The sequence below is a fragment of the Kogia breviceps genome, chromosome 20 (genome assembly GCF_026419965.1).
Source record: "Kogia breviceps isolate mKogBre1 chromosome 20, mKogBre1 haplotype 1, whole genome shotgun sequence".
NCBI lineage: Eukaryota > Metazoa > Chordata > Mammalia > Artiodactyla > Physeteridae > Kogia > Kogia breviceps.
In genome coordinates, this window is record NC_081329.1 from 16,900,983 (window position 1) to 16,924,822 (window position 23,840).

At 38.3% G+C, this 23,840-nt stretch overlaps 1 protein-coding gene across 7 annotated transcripts in view; it reads left to right on the forward strand.

Annotated features, from left to right (window-relative positions):
- Positions 1 to 13,144: 13,144 nt before the first annotated feature.
- The window catches only part of MSR1 (macrophage scavenger receptor 1), a 68,361-nt gene continuing 57,665 nt past the window's right edge, over positions 13,145 to 23,840 (forward strand). For 3 of the 7 annotated variants that reach the window (XM_059049268.2, XM_067022422.1, XM_067022423.1), the window contains exons 1-2: positions 13,145 to 13,257; positions 23,448 to 23,554. In XM_059049268.2, the coding sequence (XP_058905251.1) occupies positions 23,452 to 23,554 (103 nt within the window). In that variant the 5' untranslated portion in view covers positions 13,145 to 13,257; positions 23,448 to 23,451. Of the gene's footprint in view, positions 13,304 to 16,500; positions 16,590 to 23,447; positions 23,555 to 23,840 lie in introns of all 7 variants that reach the window. The other 4 variants (XM_067022424.1, XM_067022426.1, XM_067022425.1 and 1 more) reach the window with 4 other exon arrangements.

Here is a 23,840-nt window from a genome sequence, read left to right on the forward strand (position 1 = left end):
TTCTTTTTCGCAGAATCTGTGAATACCATGAAACTGATTCCATTCTAAAGATGTCAAAACATTTCTGAGAGTTCTATTAAATTCGTTTTGTTTGGAATTTTATAAACTATTCTTAATTACATTTTGTGAAATTCTCTAAAATTAAGATGTTTTATTTTCTTTGAAAAGAGACAAAGTTATTAATCTAACAAATTATCATACTAAGAAAAAGTATTTTCAATACTAATTTAAGTATGTTATGTTTTATGCCTGTTATGGCATGTTATTTTTGGTGTCATGTCATTTTCTTTATAATGTGTAATTTGATATTGAATAATCTTTATGATTTTAAGGTTCTATTATGCCTTTCTGCTTGAACTTGCACTTTTCATTGCCTTAGCCCCAAAGTGACTCATATTACTCTGTTCATATTTTTTTCAGCCATAATAGTCACATGACCCCACAAGTGGGCTGGCAAGTTTGATCTCCCAAACACCCAGGAAGGAAAGGAGAACTCACTGTTGATGAGTCCTAGCAATGCCTTCCACATGCCCCTTCTCGATTCTAAACCCAAGCACAATGAGTGTTTTATTGTTATATTTATTCCACCTACATGTCTGTCAAAGCAGCTAACTCATAATAGATCCTCAAGAAACATTTTTTTGAAATATTGACAATGTCAAAGAAATTGACACCACAAAAAATTACAGAAAGTATATATTTCACGGATCCCAAAATGGACACAAAAATTAAAATATAACGATGTTACAAGAACTATTATAGCAATACCTATTATAACTGGTATTATAATAATACCAATGAATACTTAATGATTATCTGCTCTGTGAAAGCACAGCTATATAAACTTATTCAATTTTCACCATAAATGTATGAGATAACGTTCTCCTTCATCCTGTTGTAGAGATGAGGAAGACTGTGACACAGAGAGGTTAAATAACTTGCCCCAAATCACGTAGCTAAATACAGTAGACCTGGAATTTGAAGCCAGGTAGTTTGGCTCTAGAATGTGTGACTTTTTTCCCATGATGTCAAAATGCTAGAATTCATGAGCAAATCAACCATGATGGTATACATAACAAGAATCTTTCCAACCATTTTAAGGTTTAAATGATTCATTTAAATTGCTGAATTATCAAGGACAAAAATAATTCAGGAGAGAAGTAAATAAGAATATAGAAAATATAACAATCCATCTTGTTGACATCGAAGTGTACTCCTCAAGTGAATTTACTGGGTAAAACAGCATGCCAATATTAAAAATGAGTTATCAGAGATGAAAGAATTTTGCTGGTCAGTTAATGTTTCCTAAGAGATTGCTGTTTTAAGAAAAAGTATTGTAATATTAATGAAGAAGATTCAATATTGGTTTTACATTTTCCAATTTTAACCTTTTAATTTACTGTATACAATGTTACGATATACTCACAGAGGACACACCAGATGCCAAGCACTGTGATACGTGCTTTACAGCTATGAACTTATTCAATTCTAATAGATCTTTTTGAAAATCAGCTTCCTGATGAAAAACTGAGATAAAATACATGCCTGATGTCACAGTCAGCAAGTTCTGGGGGCAGGATTCAAAATCTTGGCAGCCATTCTCAATGTCCGTACTTGACATTCTATGCTCTTAAAATAAGAATCTTGTATATAATAATAAATAAATTATCATAAGAAATTTAAAATGTTTAGTTCATGTTCCCAAGGACAATGAGGAGTCTATCATGGGTTTCTTAGATAAATAACACAGTGTTTCTTTATTGAATAGCTTTTTACGAACTGATTTATACTCTATCTTTGAAGACCTTATCTTGCTTGTTTTTTCCTATGTTATATGAATATAGCAAGTGATTTGGATGCAGAGAGTTTATTTTGAGACATAATAATCTCAGTAACCAATTTTCTAACAATTCTCCTTAATCTGCCTCAGCTAGTAGGTATTTTGAAATGTAAGAAATACAGTGTTTTGGGTATAGGTTTTGGAGACAGCCTTGAATATTTGGTATGCCAGTGTCTCCCACAGTAAAAAAAAAAAAAAAAAAAAAAAAAAATGAAATGAACAAATAAACAAAATCTCTTCCATCTGATGTAAAAACAACCAGGGAAGACTATTCCCTTTGGTTAAATCAGTGCAATGTGAAGTCTGTAAACTTGTAAGCATTATGACAGATGGGAAAGAACTCATTTAAATTTAAAAAACCTTTTGCCTTGCAAAGGAATTTTCTTAAGATAATTTGTATTCATATCTAAATAGTAGGAGCCTGAAGATTAAGCATTGCAACTGCCATTTATATGGCAGAGAGAAATGCAGTCTTGAGCAGGTCATATGAATTCCATTTCTTCATTTTTCTGAGTCATCCTCTTTGAACTATTATTTGGAAGATGGTGTTGCTTTTTGTCTTTTATGGGGTTTCTTCACTTTGGTTGATGATAAAAAGGTGCCATTTCCTTTCATCCTCATTATCATGTTCATTGTTCTCCTTAGTTTGGTGCTTTTTGGATGATGTTCTTGTCCTGCAGAGAGCTGCAGGACTCCCTCAGCTCTGTTCAGGCATCAGAGCCCAATTCACAACGTTCTAACTATTCTTTTCATCTTAGAAATGGGTAAATTAAGGTGTTTACCTCTAAGTAGCTAAGGATTGAGTGCATATTTTTAAGTGGGTCTTTACTAAAGATCACAAAGCCTATCTCCGTATCATATTAATGAAGAGAACTAGAATATGACCAATTTTTATGTAAGAATTCATTTATTCGTACTGCCCATGATTCAGTAGAGAGAGCATTCCATTTATAAAGTTACCATTGGAATCATGTAAACTCTTAAACTTTGAACTCTTAACAACTGAATTGGGGAAAAGAAAAAAGTCCTAGACAGTGGTGATTAGCCAGAGAAAAATAATCCGTATTCTTGAGACTATCTGGTTTCTCTACATTGGCTTCTATTTGGTTATCATCATCATTGTAGTAGTAAGAACTCTGGCTAATGTAAGCAGCAAAAAAAAGGACTTAAAGCCTCTGGTCCATCTGCTCCAATTAGTGGGAAGATTGGAGAGCCCAGCTTGAGAAGTAAAGTGGGCTAAACACGCAGGCCCAAAGCCTCCTTCAGTTAAGGATGCTACTCATAGCATCACTCACACAGGATCCTTGATAAGAAACTTTTCTCTGGACTCTCATTCCCACCATTGCTATGAATTGTTTCCTACCTATCCTAAAATCTTTCTCTTATTTTCTCAACACTCAATTCAGGCAGGATTGAGTCACTGGCCTGGCCTCCAGTTATCAAGGGGCAGGAAGAGAAACCTTTTTTTTTTTTTTATTCTTAGTAAAATTATATATTTTAATAAAGGTAAGTCTGATGGTCAGAGTACTTGCTTTTACATAGGCAGTGGAAATATTAAACTTTCCACGTTTCTTTTTTTTTTTTTTAAACATCTTTATTGGAGTATAACTGTTTTACAATAGTGTGTTAGTTTTTCCTTTACAACAAAGTGAATCAGTTATACATATACATATGTTCCCATATCTCTTCCCTCTTGCATCACCCTCCCTATCCCACCCCTCTAGGCGGTCACAAAGCACAGAGGTGATCTCCCTGTGCTATGCGGCAGCTTCCCACTAGCTATCTAATTTACATTTGGTAGTGTATATATGTCCATGCCACTCTCTCACTTCGTCACAGCTTACCCTTCCCCCTCCCCATATCCTCAAGTCCATGCTCTAGTAGGTCTGTGTTTTATTCCCATCCTACCACTAATCTCTTCATGACATTTTTTTTTTCTTAGAGTCCATATATATGTGTTAGCATATGGTATTTGTTTTTCTCCTTCTGACTTACTTCACTCTGTATGACAGACTCCAGGTCTATCCACCTCGAGAAACCTTCTTGAACTTGCAGCCTTGAGGACCCTTCCTCCCCAGAAGATATATACTCACAGTGGGGGATTTACTAGCAACCAAAGGGTTTCTAATGCTCTTTAGTCAACCTTTTTGGACCCATTTCAATCATCATTGTCATATTCACAGGTAGTACAGTGTTGCAAAAAATGATCAGTTAACAAACAATTTGGGTTCTAATTCATACTCAGTCATTTACCATCCTGATGGTTTTGGCTAAGGAAGTTATCTTCTCTGAGCCTTTGTTTTCTCAGTTTTAAACTGGGATAATATTATTCTGTCTAGAATGTAAGGTCATTGTAAGGAATGATATGAGATAACCTGTGTAATATTTCTTTCAATTTTTGTCCATTCAAAAATAGTATTAAGGGCCTACTAGGTAGGAGACTGAAAAAAAAAATAAAGTAACAATATGTGTCCTAAAGAATGTATTATTGTGGGAATTCCCTGGCAGGCCAGAGCTTAGGACTCCACACTTCCACCACAGGGGCATGGGTTCGATCCCTGGTCAGGAAACTAAGATCCCACATATCGTGCAGCACAGCCAAAAAATAATAATAAAATAAAACAAAATAAAATAAAAAGTTAATCAACATTAAAAACAGAAAGTATTATTGTAAGGTATTTTAATTAACATTTTAATTAAAATATATTGAGAATATGCATGTTCTTATTCTGTTTGACAAATAGGGCAAATAGGTGAAAAGTCAAACAACACTATGATAAATAAGAAATTTAAGAGAACAGAAAATTAATGCTAGGCTATTTCACCACCACCAATGCCTCTTCTGAGACATATTTCTTATCCTAATCCAACCACTTTTTTTGTGAGAGAGCTGGCATTCTTATAAAACCCCACCTCTAGGGGAAAATGAATGGTCAAATGTAATCAATCAATCAGAACCCATTCCTGAAGCCTTTGAAGTTGGAACCATTTATGTTAAAATATGTGCCTTGGTCAGAAAAAATCTTGTGTAGAATACATCACTGTTGAATAAGGGATTCAGTGTATCTGTTAACTGGTGCTGGGGAAAGCACTGAAAGCAGGAAAGGCAAATCCACATCCTAAGCAAGTGTTTATTCCAGTGAGGATTCAACATTCTTCCCTGGAAGAGGCCAGATTAGGTTTTAGCATTTGCCTCTGCTGTTGAAATATTGGAAACTCATTCGCGATATCCAGATCATCCTTGTTGAGAGGAAGCCTGTGTTGTTCAGCTCAGGAGTCACTTTCATCTCTTTTGCAATATGACTTGTACATGTACTAACTGGGGGGAAAAAACTGGCTGGATTTCACCAGAGAAAGTTCATTTTTGTCAGTCAGATTATTCAGTCTCCACAGTGGGTGCCCTCTAGTGGACATTTACACCGGAAATGAGTGCTTTCACACTTTTGCCCCTTCTGAAAGTTTCACTCATATATCATCTCCCCAGAATCACAGCTTGGTGACATTAATATTTGATTGTGCCCTGATCTCAAGAGTGTTCCTAGTGATGCAGGAAAGCTTTTGGATTACTACCCTAATGGGGGCGGGGAGTTTCATTAGCTGCTGTTTGACCCTTTCCACCATAAGAGTTTTTGCTCCATAGATCAAGGAACCAACGTGTATTCGTCCAATTGTTAAATGTATCTATTCTTAGTACACATTTGTGACTGGAGAGAGAACCATAGGATGGGTCTGTAGTCCCTTAGGATCCACTGTGAAATGGACTTGGGCCAAGAATGGCATGAGCTCTGAGTCTCTATTTAACAGACACCAGTAAATCACCTTGGTTTATTGCCTTAGGAACCTCTGGAGAGGGCATCAAGGGAGGTTTTACGATATAGTCTTTGTTAATAAACAGAATCGTGTTCTCCCCAAATTCATATATTGAAGTCCTAACCCCTAGTACCTGAGACCGTGGCTGTATTTGGAAATAGGGCCTTGAAAATGGTGATTAAGGTAAAATGAGGCCTTAATCCAATATGACTAGTGTCCTTATAAGACGAAGAAACTTGAATGATAGACACCAGGGGAATGTGAACATCAAGGGACGACCATGTAAAGGAGAAGCAAAAGGGCAGCCGTATGCAAGCCAAGGAGAGAAGGCTCAGGGAAAACCAAACCTGCTGACACCCTGATCTTGGACCTCAGCCTCCAGAGCTGTGAAAAATAAATTTCTACTGTTTGAGCCACCCTGCCTCTCTAACACGGTGTTTTATTATGGCAGCTCAAACAAACAAACAGTCCTGGGTTCGTTTTCTACTGCTGCAATAACATATTAACAAATTTAGTGGCTAAAAAGAATACAAGTTTATTTTCTTACAGTTCTCTAGGTTCGATGTCCAAAATGGATCTCACTGGGCTAAAATTAAGGTGTCATCAGGGCTGCATTACTTTCTCAACACTTTAAGGGAACGTCTATGTTCTTGCCTTTTACAGCCTCTAGAGGGCACAGCCTGTGGCCTTTTTCCTCCGTCATCAAAACTAGAAACTTTTTCCTCTGACCCTCTTCTTCTGCCTCCCTCTTCTACTTTTATGGATCCTGGTTATTACCTTGGGCCAACTCAGGTAATTCCAGAATAATTTCCCTAAGTCAGCTGATTAGCAACCTTAAATCCATGTGCAAACTTAATTCCGCTTTGCCTTGTAACATAACATTCTTCTGGGAATTAGGATGTGGATAGCTTTCGGGGGGAGGACATTTTTCTGCCAACCCTAAGTGCTATCACCAGCCATTGGTTATTCTTAAAAAGTAGTGGATTTTTAGCTATCACAGTTCTGAAAATGGGTATGATATTGAAATCTCCACAGTAAGGAGAGTTAGGTTTCTGCCTAACAGACCCAGACATTTTCTGCTTATATAGGTCAAGTAGCCCTTAAGAGGCCACCAACATTCCCAGATAATAAGTATTTATTTCATTTCTAGACAATTAACATGAAGAACCAACTCTCCTTCCTTTCACAAATCTCCTGCCGGGCTGCCCATTTGCCAGACCTCATCAGAAGCCAGAGATCAAGAGAGCTATGTGTTTCAGTCCAAAAAGTCAACCTCTTGGGGAAAATAGAAGGGTAGAGAAAGGTGGAGAGTGGATCTGGGGTAGTAAATGAGAAAAATTTAAGCCCACCATCTCTCACCATCAAATCCATTATCAAGTCCCATTAAATTTGCCTTTTAATATCTCTCTCCACTTCTCCCCTTTACCACTGACACCACCCAAGTCCAAGCTGCCATCAACTTTCCCAGACACCATTGCAGTAATTTCCTAACTAGTCGACTTACGCTCAACCACACTGCCCACATCCAGTTTGTTCTCCACGTTGCACTCAGTCAACTTTTAAAATCCAAATATGTCTCATTCATCCCACTTCAAAATCATTAATGTCTTTCCACTGCTGTTTTTTTTTGAATTTATCTTTTTTGGCTGCGCTGGGTCTTCGTTGCTGCGTGTGGGCTTTCTCTAGTTGCAGCGAGCGGAGGCTACTCCTCGATGTGGTGTGCGGGTTTCTCATTGCGTCGGCTTCTCTTGTTGCAGAGCATGGGCTCTAGGGCACGCGGGCTTCAGTAGTTGTGGCACGTGGGCTCAGTAGTTATGGCTCGCGGGCTCTGGAGCGCAGGCTCAGTGGTTGTGGCGCACCGGCTTAGTTGCTCCGCAGCATGTGGGATCTTCCCGGACCAGGGCTCGAACCCGTGTCCCCTGCATTGGCAGGCAGATTCTTAGCCACTGCGCCACCAGGGAAGTCCCTCCACTGCTCTTAAGATAAAGAAAAACTCCTCAGTTCATGGCCACCTACCCAACGGTCAGCCTTAGCTGGAACCTTGCTTGCCACTTTTTCCATTTTTACCCCGGCCACGTTGGCCTTGCTCTGGTCTTTGACACTCTTTATGTTCCTGTCTTTTTCAGGCATTTGGATGCACTGTTTTCTGCACCCAAGGCAGTCTTTCCCTCTTTTCAGCAATTCAGTTTCCACTCCCTCTTTGGATGGTAAGTGTGCTTTTCTGAATTGTCAGACTACATAGACATCCACTATTGCTTTTTGCCTCACTACACTTTTACTATGTTTCCTATGCCCCACGGGAGATGCCAGGAACTACATTGTTCAGAATCCTCTGACGCATACAATTCCTGGTTAGAGTCGGCTAAGGAGTAGCGTTTTCAAGAGATTTGGAAGTCAAAGAGAGAGCCCTTTATTCTCTGAAAGCTAATGGAGGCAGATGCAACAGCAAAAGACAGATCTGAGCATTGTAAGCACTCCTGGAAGTCATCAGCCATGGCTTCTGAAGATATGGGAGAAAATGGAGATGTAGAGACGAGTAATTATGTGTGTTCATGAAAACTAAGGATCCAAGTGGCATAGTGGAAAGAACATCATAGAATATAGATTCTAGTTCATGCTCTGTCACTGGCCAGGTGTCCCTAGATAAATGTTTTGAGGAGTCTTTAAGTTCTCTCATTTTAAAGTGATTTTTTTGCTATGAGTCGGAAAGAATATGGCACATGTGAAGTTGCTATAAAGTGAGGGATAACTCAGTTTGCTGCAATTCTCTTAGCTGTGATAGAAAGTTCTGTTCTCTTTTGAGCCCCTAGCCTGACATCTCATAATGATTCCAGGAGACTTCTGGATAAGAATTTGCTTAAGGAGGGAATTCCCTGGTGGTCCAGTGGTTAGGACTCCAGGCTCTCACTGCTGAGGGTCCAGCTTTCATCCCTGGTTACTAAAATTCTACCAGCTGTGTGGTGTGGCAAAAATATAGAAAAAGAGGAAGAATTCGCTTAATGAATTTTGCTCAAGCTTAAATGGACACTTTTACCACATTTGAGCTTATTTAAACTACATGGGTCTGTCACTCTGAAGCCAAACTTCCCTAAATTCAGGGCATTCATGTTTTAAAAATATCGCTTAAAAATATCACAGTCACTTTTTTCTTAACTGGCATTTTTGTGTCTCTTTAATCAGACATGAATCACGAGGAAGGGGTGATTTGTTAATGTTGCTTGAGGGAAATTAGTCACTAGTATTTTGTACATACTCTACCCCCCCTTACCCCTCACCACTTCCCTAACTCTCCAAGGAACCTGTGACTTTTAGGGTTGGCACACACTTTCTTGCCTTGCAGCATGTCTTTTGTTGAAAACTGGAGTTGATGTGTCAGGCGGTCAGGTATAGGAACTGAGGTAAACAGCATGTTAGTGTGAAGTTTTATGGTAACCTCACTAGGACTTCCCTTAAAAAAGAACTTTGCAGGTCTTTCAGCTGTAATCCACTCTTAATCCTACCGGAGCCCAAGGGGCGGTAAGGTATGGGGCAGGGGAAGTGTTCTATAACTGATTAAATCCCAGTCTTTCACTGGGCCCTGTCCCCGACCCTGACCTTCCCAAGGGTTTCTTAGCTCCTCCCCCTCCCCCTTCAGTAGGGCGGGAAGGAAGCTGGAGGAGGGTAATGGCCCGTCTACGGCCCAGGTGAGATAAGGCCTTTCCCTGGAGAGTAAGACTTTATTACGGAATGCTCCGGGCGAGGGGGGACATTTAAAAATGCTTACTTGGGCTTCCCTGGTGGTGCAGTGGTTGAGAATCCGCCTGCCGATGCAGGGGACACGGGTTCGTGCCCCGGTCCGGGAAGATCCCACATGCCGCGGAGCGGCTGGGCCCGTGAGCCATGGCCGCTGAGCCTGTGCGTCCGGAGCCTGTGCTCCGCAATGGGAGAGGCCACAGGAGTGAGAGGCCCGTGTACCCGAAAAAAAAAAAAAAAAAAAAAAAAAAAAAAAATTAAAAATGCTTACTTTCCCCTTCCTCTGCCAGAGGCGCCAGTTGAGTTTTTGAGTTTTCTTGGCTCTTCGCTTTAAGAACCTGGTGGGGTTCCTGGGGATAAAGCCCAGGACGTTTGGGGTCCCCCCTGAGACTGCAGCCGCAGGAGTCCCTCACTCTCACACGGGCTCTCACCGAGCCTCCAGCAGTTCGTCCAATTTATAATTTAAGGGTTCCCGCTGGTTTAGGATTCCAGCGGATCTGTTCCAGGTAAGCAGAACTCAGCTGTGAGGTTTTGTGTTTACCTCTCTCACGTTTGCCCTGAGACCTCAGTTCTCTGCCAGCTCCAGGAAGAGTCACTGATTTCCAGTGTGTTCCGGTTTTTTTTTTTCTTATTGTAGGGACTTAACAGGCTCTTTAGAGATCTGCACTTTCTTTTGAAAACCGTATGGTTTTTGAAACAGTATGGTAAAGTGCGTTTCTCCAAGGAAAGTATTTTACGCCCTCTACCTCACTGAGTGTGGATTATATTACTTTATAATTATATGTTAAACCATAGAAACATAAATTTAGACCTAAATTCCATAGGTCTCTAGTTCTTAACCAACTTTTGGTTACAAATATATTTTACAGATATAATGCATTTGTAAATTAAGTTTAAAAACCCTACAAAAATACTAAAACTTTAATCAACTGTATCACTTTAGGATCATGTGGGTGAACCAAAACATTTGTCGTAGGCTTCACAGAAGGAAAATACACTTAGTTCTGATTCTGTACTTAGTTTGTTTATGTATTTTAACTTCAGTAATACTTTGGCAGGGGCTTCCCTGGTGGCGCGGTGGTTGAGATCCCGCCTGCTGATGCAGGGGACACGGGTTCGTGCCCCGGTCCGGGAGGATCCCACGTGCCGTGGAGCGGCTGGGCCCGTGAGCCATGGCCGCTGAGCCTGTGCGTCCGGAGCCTGTGCTCCGCAGAGAGAGAGGCCACAGCAGTGAGAGGCCCGCGTACCGCAAAAAAATAAAAAATAAAAATAATACTTTGGCAGGAAACTTCTGTTCATATAAAGTTATATAAAATGATACTGATAACATCAAAGTTTTTCTTATGATCATCGATCAAAAGCTCTGCTAGGATGCAATTTTTCAATACCAATTTTGATGAGGTATCTTTTGATAGTTTTATAAAGGCTTTATAGTCACATGGAGAGATGTGTCCAATGCAACATTATTAAAACTTTTAATCATTAAAACAGTAAGTAGATAGTAAGAATTACTATCTAACTATTATTTTGAGTCCAGAATAGGAAAAAATATTATCTTTGGGCAGATTTATCATGTAAATATATGGTATCACGTACCTTGTAACTAATGACCTGTTGCAATTTTAGACTTCAAAAGTATCACTTTATGAGTATAAAATGTATCTTCCTTTGAGTTCAGCTTGCATTCTTCTACCACAATGAGCGCTGTGAGACTCAAGTCAATTCTTCCAACCCATTTCTTTATTTATCCGTGAAACTTTATTTGAACATTGGGCATAATGTTATATAGTCTTTAATCTAGACAAATATGTCCATAAGCAACAAAAACGAAGTCATGGAATCCCATAGCAGTAACTGATGACAAAGCAACTATTCTGATGATCTGGAATATGCCCATGTTTTAGTTTGTTTTCAATATAACATTTGTACTAATGGCCCCTGATAATACACACACACTGATCTCAGACTGAGAGAAATGTGTTTGGCCAAGTTTTGAAATCATACTTAATTGGGTTTGAATACCAGCCCTGATGACTCATAGCTCTATGCTCTTGACAAGTTTACTTAATATCTAAGCCTCAATTTCTTAATCAGGAAAATGACCTGACAAAGTTGCTGTGAATTCAAATAAATCAATGGATGTAAAAATCCATTCGCTCCCTCTGTTCTTTCCATGAGTCATTAGTTTGACCTGAACATTTTCTACCTGGTTCCCTGGTAAGGTATCTTATAGAGAGTAAGGCCTAATAGATAATATAATACATTATATGATATTCTATACACACAGAGATTTTTTTGTTTTAAATGAATGATTAGGTTGACTGAAGAATGTGGAAATAATCAAATAGAGAAGTGGTTAGCATTGTGGAAATAAAGATATATACATAACAATATTACAGAGACATCCTTGAAATATAGCCCACTCTGGCAGAAATAAACCTCATCAGGATAGAAAGCTGGTGGCTTCGCTTGTTATTTCCAGAGTCTGACTTTTCTAATCATGTCATATTGACAGGGCTGTCTAAATTTAGCAATATACCTAGGGGTTCTTAAACTTTAGATTTTTTTTTAAAGACCCCCAAAGGACCATAGTCTATAATAAGATGTATATAGAAACGGTTATAAAGGAAAGAGAGTGAGTTCTGATGTTAGTCTCCAGTTCCTCTTCACGAAGAATTTGGTGAACTAGTGTGGTTAAGGAATAGCCTTCATGCAGGTCCAGCCTGGGTCCACGTCTGTGACCCTACACTTGTCTAAAGCTGCCTGGCCAGCATTTGTGCTGCCAGTTTCAACACCTCTGTTACTACTGTTGTTAGCCTTTGCAGTAATGAGAATGGCCGTGGGACACTGCTACTTTCTCTCAAGCAGTTTGCACTGTTCCTGCATTCTCTCTACCAGGCATGTTGTCTCCTGGAGGTGGGGTGGGGATAGTGTTCTGTGGTGCCCATGGGCAAGGCAAGGTCATTTTGACCATCTTTTGGTAGAAAGTAGGATCCCTCCCTGTTTGGAGCACCAAGAAGTATCCATGGAATATAAATTAAACACCTTCCCCCAAAAGAATCGATCTAAAAATTAGCTCATTCCTGTAATGTTGTGTGTTTTTCATTATACAAGCCCTTCTGGAACTTGAATGTGATTAAATAAATGAGATTAAAAGTGTAAAACTCTGACAGGGGTAGAAGATGAAGGTCATTGCTTTGCTCTGATTCAATGCCTGAGACCCCTTTCCTCTATTATACTCTTGGGGAAATAAGTAACTTTTTAGGTGCTCAGAAGAGATCGATAGATAATGCTAACATCACTATAGACAGAACTGAAGTGAACAGTGTGGGATTACTACTTTTACTTAGTAGGAATCCTTTCCTCCTGTGATTGGTGTTTGAAGCTAGAGATAAGGGATATAGGGAAAAGGATTAAGGAAAACAAATCACTGAAACATGGAGTCTTCCCTCAAGGTTATATAGTATGAAAGAGATCATGAGAATTAGTGGAAGATAATGAGATGAATAGAAGATGAATAATAATGAGAATGTTATAGAAGGCAGACATATCTTATAAAAAGGAAAAGATCAGTCTGCCATACATTATGTACCCTGTTACATTAACTCTGTTTCTTTTTCATTTTACTTCTCTTTTTCTTTTGTAAAGTCCTAGATGGGAAGAGGAATGAGTTATCTGACAAATTTAGATTTTGCAAACTTGTGCACTGAGGAGAGTACTATTGAAATACATTGTTAAGAAAGATTTCCAACATACAAATGTGTCATTTCCTTTCTTCATGTGCCCTGCTGAAATATTATGTGATAAAGGTTTTAGGTTTCAGTTGTTAAGAGAGGGAAGTGGATAAATCAGTGCTGCTGTCTTTAGGACACACGGTAAAAGAAGTTTACTTATGCTTTTCCCAAATTGCTTCTATTGAGTGTATGTGTCTACTCTGTGTGTTTGTGTGTGTCTAAACGTATGTGTGTATGTGATATGTGAGAGATATATACATATGTGATCAATAATTTGTGGTAGACTTTTTTAATCCTATCCCTAATTATTTGATTTGATTGTTTCAGTGATAGAGATTTCTGCTAGATTTTCTGTGGGTGAAAAATGTATATGTGTGCTGAACTAGCAAGAGATTTTTAGCATATAATTGTGCATATTTTATTAAAAATTATTGGCTTTATTCAAATATGACTAAATATATTTTAATTAGTCTCATCTTCTTAGTTTTTACATAATACTTTTGACTTTGATACTTCATATTGTCTTTACTGCTCATATAGCAAATCTTAGTTGGGCATCTATTATGTGCACTTCCCTGAACTAGATATAGGGAAAGGATACGAAAAATAAAATACAGTCTCTGTCTTCAAGAAGATCATGATCTAAGGCAAATTGGCATAATATAATCTGAGCACTGTAAGTGGTGTGAAAGTGCTCTATATAACTACTGTGGGAATACAGGAGAGGCCAAAACTACTTCAAGAGGAGAAAGAAAAATCTTCATGGAGGTGTTAGAATTTAAGTTCACCTTGAAGAATGATTAAGATTTACACAACATAAAGAATGGGGGCTAGGCGTCTCATTGGCAATGTGAGAATAGTGGTAGAAAAGTCATGAAAGAGATTATAAATGTTTTACACAGGTTTTAGGAGCTGTTGTTCTGGTAGTACACTGCCTACCTTCAGGCCCCGGCTCCCCCTCTCCCTAGTTGTGTTAACGTTAACTAGGTACTTCGATGTTTTAGCTCTTGGTTTCCCAACCTGTAAAATAGAGAAAATACCTCATGGCGCTGCTGTGAGGATAAAATAAGAGAAGTTCATGTTAAAAAAAAAATTGGTGTTTTAAAATAATGGTGATTCATTTATTGGTGGTTGTCTGTGTACCAATTTACAAAAGTTATTTTTAATCCTCATAATAATTCTTTAAGTTGATATTATAACCATATATATGGTTATATATATATAGTCATGTGTATGCATGTGTATATATGTGTATATATATATATATATATATATAAGACTCTGCAATCAAATAAATTAAAATATTTGCCAAAGATCACACAGCAAGGAAAGGACACAGCCAACATTCAAATCTAGACCTCACATTAAAGAATTTATACTCTTTCTACTTCACTACAGAGGATGAATATGAGTAGCGTAAGGGACAATATGGATGTTTCCAGGCCTTACCTTAATCCCTCTTATGGACGTATTCTGTAAGTGTAGAGCTACTGGTTTTACAAACATGTTAATTTTATGTTCACTTCATGTGGGTTTTTAACTGTTCATAAAATCAGAGTTTTTGTTTTTAAATAATATTACAAAGTTATTGTTTACCCCAAATCTTAACAGTGAAATGAACATTGAGAGTTTGAGGATAAATTCAAATAAGACATAGTCTTAGAAAAAAGAACGTGCATTAAATTATATTACATAAAAAAGGTTTTTTTTTCATATCTACGTAAAGAAAGATACCCTGGGGAATGTATGAGCGATTGATATGAATAAACAAAAACTCAAGAAGAAAAATAAATAGTAAAAAATTACATGGAAATAGCCTTTCCACACTAAAAGTAAAAAAATGCAAATGAAAGCCACCTTAAGGTATCATTTAACTCTTACTAAAATCTAAATAATTCTAAAATAAACATTATTACTGAATAGTGGTGAATTTGGCTTAAAACATAAGTGACTGGAATCTTTGTAAATGTGTACGATCTTTTTAAAGAGCATTCGGACAATAGGTGCTAAGAAGTTTGAGATAGTCTTCCTGTCACCTGGTAGTTCAACATATAATGAATTATCCTAAAGAAACATTTCAAAAGAAGAAAGCTAAGTTATGAAAATACTACAGCGTCTTCATCTATCTTAGTTAAACATTGCCCTCCAAAGAACAGGGAACATTTTTTTTTAAAGAATTATCGGAAAATGGCTGCATAAATAAGATACATATATTTGATGAATTATTATGTAGCCCATCATTTTAAATTTGAAAAAATAGTTCAAAGTATAAAGTTGTTGATATGATTTTAAGGGAAATGCACAAGACCAAATGATAATGTACACTGTGGTATCAATTTGTAACATGTATACACTCAATGTTTTTCTTCTATTAGGGTGATGGGATGATAGAAGTTTTGTCCCAACTTATCTTTAATAGTGTTATAATGTTTTTGTAATAAAAACAGGAAAAAAGAAGAGTGTGTTTTTGAAATTCTTTCATTGTTTTTCCTGTTGTAGCTTCTCTAAACTTTTCACCCACTTCATGAAAAGCTGATATTGCAGAGATGTGTTTCACTTCTCATGAGAACATGCTTTCAGTAGATTATACAAACTCAAACGATTTCATGTCATGTCAGTGCATTGACATTTGTTAGGAATAATTTTATGTGAAGTTACTTTTCTTCTTAACTTTGGAAAAGACATTTAAAGGCACACTCGGATTATGTGAATTGTTCACTGGCTGATAACAAAACTTCACATGTGTATATTCTCTGACATTGCTAAAAAATTTATACTGTTGGAGTAAGGAACTGAAGGAATCTGGTAAATCTCACGAATACCTTTGAGGCAAAAGTGGGAACCTTGGGGGTGAGATTTTTTTGTTTCAGTTTCCTATTTACACACAATTCAGAGAAAAACCTTTTATTTCCCAAAGTGTAGCAGAAGAATTTTTTTCTATTTCTACATTAGTGAAATGCAGACTTGTCTTGAGGCATAACCCCAGGTATAAAATCCAGTCATCTTGTAAAATATTTTGTCTTTCATTTATTTATGGAATTTCTCCTAGTGATAAACACATGCTAAGTGGCAGGAACTCTCTAGTCATTGAACCAAAGAGATAAAAACTCCTGAATCATGGATATAACTTGGACAAAAAGAGACAGACAATAGACAAGATAAACAAGGGAAATGTATTTCACGTTAGACGGTGGTAAGTTCGGGGCTGGAAATCAAGGCAGGAAGGAGAAGAGGAAGTGAAAGAGGTAGGTTGCCATTTTGAATCTGATGCTGGAGAATGGTCTGTCCGAGCTAGTGAGCTTTTAGTCAGGACCCACGTGAGGTGGGACAGTGTTCACATGTTTTGAGCAGAGGAGTGATCTGATCTGACTTAACTTTTTTCAGAGGAACATTCTAGAGGCTGTGTGGAAAGTAAAATGGAAGGAACTGAATGAAGCTGAGAGACCACATAGGGAGCTATTAAAATCGTCCAGGTGAGAAAGATGATGGGGCTTAAGCCAGGATGGCAGGAGGGGAGGTGACGAGAAGCAGTCAGTTTCTGCTTAGGGTTTGAAATCAGACGAGCAAGAGCTGATGGTAGATTGGATGTGGAGGATGACAGAAAGTGGGTGACAAGGAGACCCCTAGGTTTGGGCCATATTAGAAATCCAGATGGTGGTGTTAGGGAGATGCGTATCCAGGTCTGGAGTTAAAAGGAGTGGCCTGAGTGGGAGATGAAGATGGAGAGTCATCAGCCGTATAGATTGTATCTAAAGCCATGAGACTAGTGAGCTCACCGAGGGAGTGAATAAAGATAAAAAGAGGACAAGAACTGAGACCAGGTACACTCCAGTGTCAGTAGTTTGGGAGATGAGAACAACAAGCGGGAAAAAATAACCCTGTCCTCAGTGTACTACCTCAGTGCTATCTTCAGCATCTCTTCTCAACAGAAAAGCATGAACATGACTAGATTTCCAGTATACACTCAATGCATTTCATTTTTATACATTTACTGCTTCTTGATGTCTCAGCATCTGCTTTTGTCTCTACCATAAGAGTAATACAGCTCAAATTCCAAGTGGCAGGTTATGGGTGACCTGCATGTCTTGACATTCTTTTCTTTTTTCCCTGACCCTGACTTCCTGTTCTACCATAGTGTCAAAGTTTCTTCCTTATTTTTAGTACTGCCATTCTTTCTTTACTAGCCTACTAAATATGTTTGTTGATATCTGCCATATTTGTTTCCTGAAAAATAATTTCTACTGTTTGATTTTTTTTCCTCCTAGTCTTTGTTAAAGTGCTACATTTTGATGCTTGTTCGTCAATACTTTTGAATTTCCTCCTCCTTCTTAATGCCTCCTGGATTCGCCCCTCAGTTGCCTACCCCACTGCTACTATCTAAGATGCCTGGCTGGGTAGATAAAAATGAACTGAAATCTAAAAATTGGGATCGAGTGGAAGGAATGGCTTTGAGGAAGTCAGGAGTTGCTGTGCTACCAGATACACGTCTTTGGGTGAGAGTGATCTAGAATAAAGTCCTGGCCTCTGGTTTGAATGACAGTGCTTTTCTGGCACTGCCATATTAATTCTGTATTGCCATACACCTGATTATGTCATGTATGCCTTGCTACACAAAAAAATAGTAAAAAGTAGTAAAAAAAAATGATTATGATAATAAACAGATGATATAAATGGGTGGCATGCCAACATCAAAAATCCTGGAAAAAGAAAAGTTAGGTCGATGTGGAAAGTATACCATTGTAGCTAGCTCTATTATTAAAAATAAAATCTGATTCTGAGACATGAGATCTGAGCTGGATATATTGGCCTGGTCAGGACGCAGATAGTGGTTCCGCCATGGAAATAGATGAGATTCTCAGTGAATATGGAGACTAAGAACAAAAGAAAGAAAGAACAGAAAATGCCAGCAATCTTATGACAATGTCATCTATGATTAACTTAATCCATTTTTTAATGGAAAAAAGTATACTAATATTTCATACAGATCATGATTAACCCTTGTTATACACTGCTGCAGCAAACAAACAAAACTCATGATGCACCCAGAGTAGCCAAAGGGAAATATTTTTCATTCATCATGCCACGCAACAGATTTTCGTGTTCATCTCCCTTTCAGCCCTCTATACCTCTATAGCCCAGATATTTACTTATTTATTTATTTGTTGGCTGCACCACCCAGCATGTGGGATCTTAGTTCCCCGACCAGGTATCGAACCCATGCCCGCTGGAGTGGAAGTGCAGAGTCCTAACCACTGGACAGCTAGGGAATTCCCAGATATGGTCATTTAGCCTACTCCACTTGTAGACATTTATTAGAGGGTTTTCTTTTTCAGTTTTAATAAATCTACCCAAAGAAATCACAGTTTGAAATGCAGTAATGTAAAAGATGTATATTATCATCTAAAGCCCATAAAAGATAGATCAGAGTGTAGAGGCCTAAAGAAAAACAAAATTGAGGACTTCCCTGGTGGTACAGTGGTTAGGAATCCGCCTGCCAATGCAGAGAACACGGGTTCAATCCCTGGTCCAGGAAGATCCCACATGCCACAGAGCAGCTAAGCCCGTGCGCCACAACTATTGAGCCTGCGCTCGAGAGCCCGCAAGCCACAACTACTGAGGCCCACGCAAGCTAGAGCCCGCCCGCCGCAACTACTGAGCCCACGTGCTGCAACTACTGGAGCCTGCGCTCCACAATAAGACAAGCCACTGCAATGAGAAGCCTGCGCACCACAACAAAGAGTAGCCCTTGCTCGCCACAACTAGAGAAAGCTTGCACGTAGCAACAAAGACCCAATGCAGCCAAAATAAAAAAAATTGTAACTCACTTTATTAAAAAAAAAATTGAACTTTATTTCAGAATGTAAGGGAAATCAGCAAAATATTTAATGAACAATATATTTTTTGCTACTAGTAATATAAACCAGATTCCTATTGCTAAAACAAATAATTTTTTTGCTTACTTTGATAGGTACGTCTTCAATATTATATTTGGGTAGGTTGTGAAAACAAGGTCAATTTATGCCGTTGAAAAATGAAAGAAGAGATCGATGAGGAGGATGCCCCCAGCTACATGCCTCTCTGGCCTCTTCTGCTAACCCTCTGTCCAGGACTCCTGATTCCATGATTCTGATTCGCTCTAGGCCCCATGTTCTTCATGCCTTTATGCCCTTTAACAAATTTGCCATCCCTGGAATATTCTCACCCCAAATTCCTGCTCACTTTTCAAAACTCTGATAAAAGTGTCATCTTTTCTATGTTCTCACCTTGACTACATACTTTCCCCAAAGAGTTAATCCCTCCTCTTTGGACTATGCCTGAGCTTTGTGTGTACACATAACACACTGTGATTTTTTATAAAGATTTTAGTCTTTCATTTCAGTGTATAAATTCTTGGGTGGTCGAGAATATTCTATACATGTTATCTTTGGCATCCTAGACACTTGCACGGCCCTTGGTATAACGACACCTGACAGAAATTTGTTGGACTGGTCTACGTGAAGGGGCAGGTATTTCCATCTGAAAGTCATTGTTTGAAAATATCTCAGTACTTGCCATCTGTATTTTTGTTTTTATGATATAACATCTAACACTCTAGAGCCAATTTTAAAAAATGAGATTCTTTCTTTTCCCAAGAAAAGTTTTTTAAGCCAACGAGGCCCTGTGCGTTCTAAATTGCAAATGTATTTGAAAATACATGTGGAGTTTCTGAGCAAGTATATGGATAAAAGTGACATTCATCCTGCTTTGTTTGAAACCAAGATTAGATCAGTGGATTCTCATTCTGGATTTGCTGCTTTCTTTTCTCTTTAAAATAATAAAATGTTTTTAAGTTTTCTGCAAAAAGCATTCATATAGGCTTTGACAAAGATCTGTAATATATATATTTAAAGGGTTAAACACACAGAGAGTGTTTTGAAAGATATCCCCGTAATGATTTGAGGAATCTGTATTATTGCTGACGCTCATGAAGATATGCATTTTTTGCATTAAAACAAATCTTTATTAAAGATATGTTAACTGTCAGATTGCTCAAGGCAAATATTGGAGAGAGAAAGTTCCTTACTTTTCATCCACATTGGATATACATGCTGAAGAGTGATTCTCAAAGAGGGTTGGATGTTTGGAAATGTGTGGAGATGAAGTTTTGGGATTTTTTGGAGGAAGTAGCAGTGACTTAATGATTAGGAGGCATTATTGATATTTGCCAGGTGGCAGCCAGGGGTGATAAACATCCTACACAACTGAGACAGTCCTTCACAAAACAGAATTGTCCCAACCAAAACGCTATTAGTGTTTCCTTGAGGATGCAATGGGATGTGGTCATAGCTATTTGCCAATTGAAACTGACAAAACAAAAAGGAATGCTGAGTAGGTACAGGCTAGAGACAGTGGCAATGTCCCAATAATATAACATGGTCACCCAGCTCTAAGATTTGTTCCTGTTCAAGGAAACTATCAAAAGAGTAAGAATTTAGACTAGAAAAAGAAAAAAAAATCTGAATTATGGGCAAAACCTATTTACCAGTAAGTTCTCTATCAGAAGAAACAAACCTTTTTGGTCCCCCTACCTCTAAACATCCATCTTTTTTAAAAAACCCAAAACTATATGAGATTAGTATCTTACACAGAACAAATCAGATCATTCATTCAACAAATATTTATTAAGTATATTCTATATTCCAGGTTGCTTTACGTTCTGGTAATATAATGTTGAACAAAACCAGACATGGTCCCACCTCTTATGTAGCTCACAGTCTAGACAGATTTATCAGATTTAATGTTTTCACCTCTTTTACAAAAATATTCCCATCTAGAAGACTGAGTAATATAAGGATGTTTCCTTTTTTTGTTTTGTTTTGTTTTTCTTGGTTTTGTTTTTGTTTTGTTTTTTTGCTGTATGGGCTCTGTTGCAGTGCACGGGCTTCTCTAGTTGTGGTGTGTGAGCTCTCTAGTTGTGGCGTCCATGCTCAGTAGTTGCAGCATGCAGGCTTCTCTCTAGTTGTGGCACATGAGCTTAGTTGCCCTGCGGCATGTGGGATCTTAGTTCCCCGACCAGGGGTCGAACCCACGTCCTCTGCATTGGAAGGCAGATTCTTAACCACTGGACCACCAGGGAAGTCTCAAGGATGTTTCCTTTGTATATAGGTGAAAATGGAGTCATAATATCTCAACTATTAGAGCCAAAGCCATAGTCAAACATGTGGAGAAGGGGCTGGTAGACAGACTGACCGGAAAAGATTTCTAGGTACATAGCAGGGGTGTCTAAATGTATATACTTTGTGAGCCCATCGTTTATAAACTGAGTTCAAAGTTTAAAAGCTTTGCCACAGGCCTAATTGCTTTTTTTTTTTTTTTGGCTGTGTTGGGTCTTCATTGCTTCATGCAGGCTTTCTCTAGTTGAGGCGAGTGGGGGCTACTCTTCCTTGTGGTGCATGAGCTTTGCATTGCGGTGTCTTCTCTAGCTGCGGAGAACGGGCTCTAGGCGCGCGGGCTTCAGTAGTTGTGGCGCACGGGCTTAGCTGCTCCACAGCATGTGGGATCTTCCTGGACCAGCACTCGAACCCGTGCCCCTGCATTGGCAGGTGGATTCTTAACCACTGCACCACCAGGGAGGTCCCCCAATTGCTTTGAATTGTAGTCTTAAAATGCATTTAGCTAAGTTTTATTGTCGTCTCATTTGAAAAAATTATTTGTTCATTTGTTTTCCATGGAAAGTAAAAAACTGTCATCCAAAACAAATAATAGAGTGAATTAAAAAGGGGGAAATGGCAGGAGAGTCTGGACCTGAATTAATCAATTTGGTTTCCTATAATAGTGAATGTTCCCAGATAATCGTTTATTTAGCTTCACCTCTGCCTAAGGAAAGAGAACGTAGGTTCAATAAATTCCCTCTCTGACTGCTTCCTCCAGAGTAGCTGAAGCATTTAAAGAACGCACTCCTTGGTCAGATCAATAGGATTTACAAAAAACTAAAACCAGGTTATGGAATGATACAGGCACAAACTGCAAAATAAAGAATCTCCTTGGTAATATTTTTTAAAATATATTGACAGGAGTTGAGTCACATCTTTACTTGTCAATACCTCTTCCCAAAGTAGGATGAACGTTTACATATGAATGACTGTCCTTCAGTTTCTGGAGGAGACATGAGTTTGGTGTCCTGGAGCTGCCAGTGCTCTCAGTTACAACTTCAGCTGTGCTAAATCCATAACTCAGCATTAGAGAAAATAAATAATGATCTGAAGATGTTGGCTTTAGGCTAAATTTATCAATCAAATGAACTGAACTGCTTCCAAGAAAAAGTCATACAATTTCTTTTCATGGCAAATGTGCTTAAAATACAGTCCTCAGATGGGCAGCGACAGCGTCACTAGAAAAATTGTTGGGATTGCAAATTCTTTACCCCTGCCCTACATATCAGACACTCTGGGGGTGGGGCCCCTGGATGTGTTTTAAAGGAAGCCCTTCAAATGATTCTGTGCACCTTAAAGAGACATAGACCTAGACTGGGTCATAAAATATAATAGATTGTGCTTAAAAAGATACAAGCACATATTTGAGATGCTGCCAACGTATATAGTGAAGGAAGCCCTGAAAGAAAAATATGTGAGAAAGAAAAGAAAAACAAAAAAGGAAAAGAAAGGAAGGGAAGGAAAGAGAAAGGAAAGGGAAAGGGAAGGGAAGGGAAGGGAAACGAAGGGAAGGAAAGGAAGACAAAGGAAAAGAAAAAAGCTGGCTCCTAATCTTGTGACTAGACTTTGTTAAATCTTTCTAAAGGAATGAAGCTGATGCCTTTTTGGCAAAAGAAAACTTGGCTCGTGAAGCTCTGATAAAAGATCACAGGAAACATTTGTTCCAAATTTTGCATAACTGTTTGCTCTATCTGGAACCTCTGATAAAAGATCACAGGAAATATTTCCTTCAACTTTTCAGCTACTGTTTGTTCTAAGGGAAATTCTTTATTTCTTTTCAGCTAAATGTTTTTTTCTGCCAGTTGGGTTGGTTTTGGTTTTGTTTTGTTTTGTTTAGCTAAGAGAGCAAAGTTACCTCTCACTCTAAAAAAACACACACCTACAATCACAGGTACACATTTGTACATAGAAAGATACATGAGTGAGTTCATGTAAACCTGTCTTTTAATGTTAAAATTAAAACTTATGGGTAAGTATAATATGTTGCTGTATAGGTCAGATATGTAAATTTAACTAATTAATCATACTTGTTCCCTTGCTAAAATTGGATTTTAATTATAAATTTCAATTTGAAACTTTTTGCCAAAAGGCCCTAGCAATTCCATGTGTAATTATCATATTTTTCCACGTGTTTGATAGAAGTATGGAACCATGGGAGAGCTTTCCCAATCAACAGGAGGACAGTGATAGCTGTACAGAATCTGTGAAGTTTGATGCTCGCTCAATGACCACTTTGCTTCCTCCGAGTAAGTAGAATAAGAGTGGGGTGCTCGTGGAGATTGTCCTTAGAGTTAGTGACACTATGTAAAATTATGGCCTTGAGACTTACCCTAAATGTGTATATTCCATCTGCCAGGTTGGATTTCAAATTTAGTCACCTGACAGATGGAATATCCCATCTTGCTTATAGTGTGGTCGCTCATTCTCGTTTTTTAAAAAATTATTTATTTATTTATCTATCTATTTATTCATCCATTTTTGGCTGCGTTGGGTCTTTCTTGTTGCGCGCGGGCTACCTCTAGTTGGGGCGAG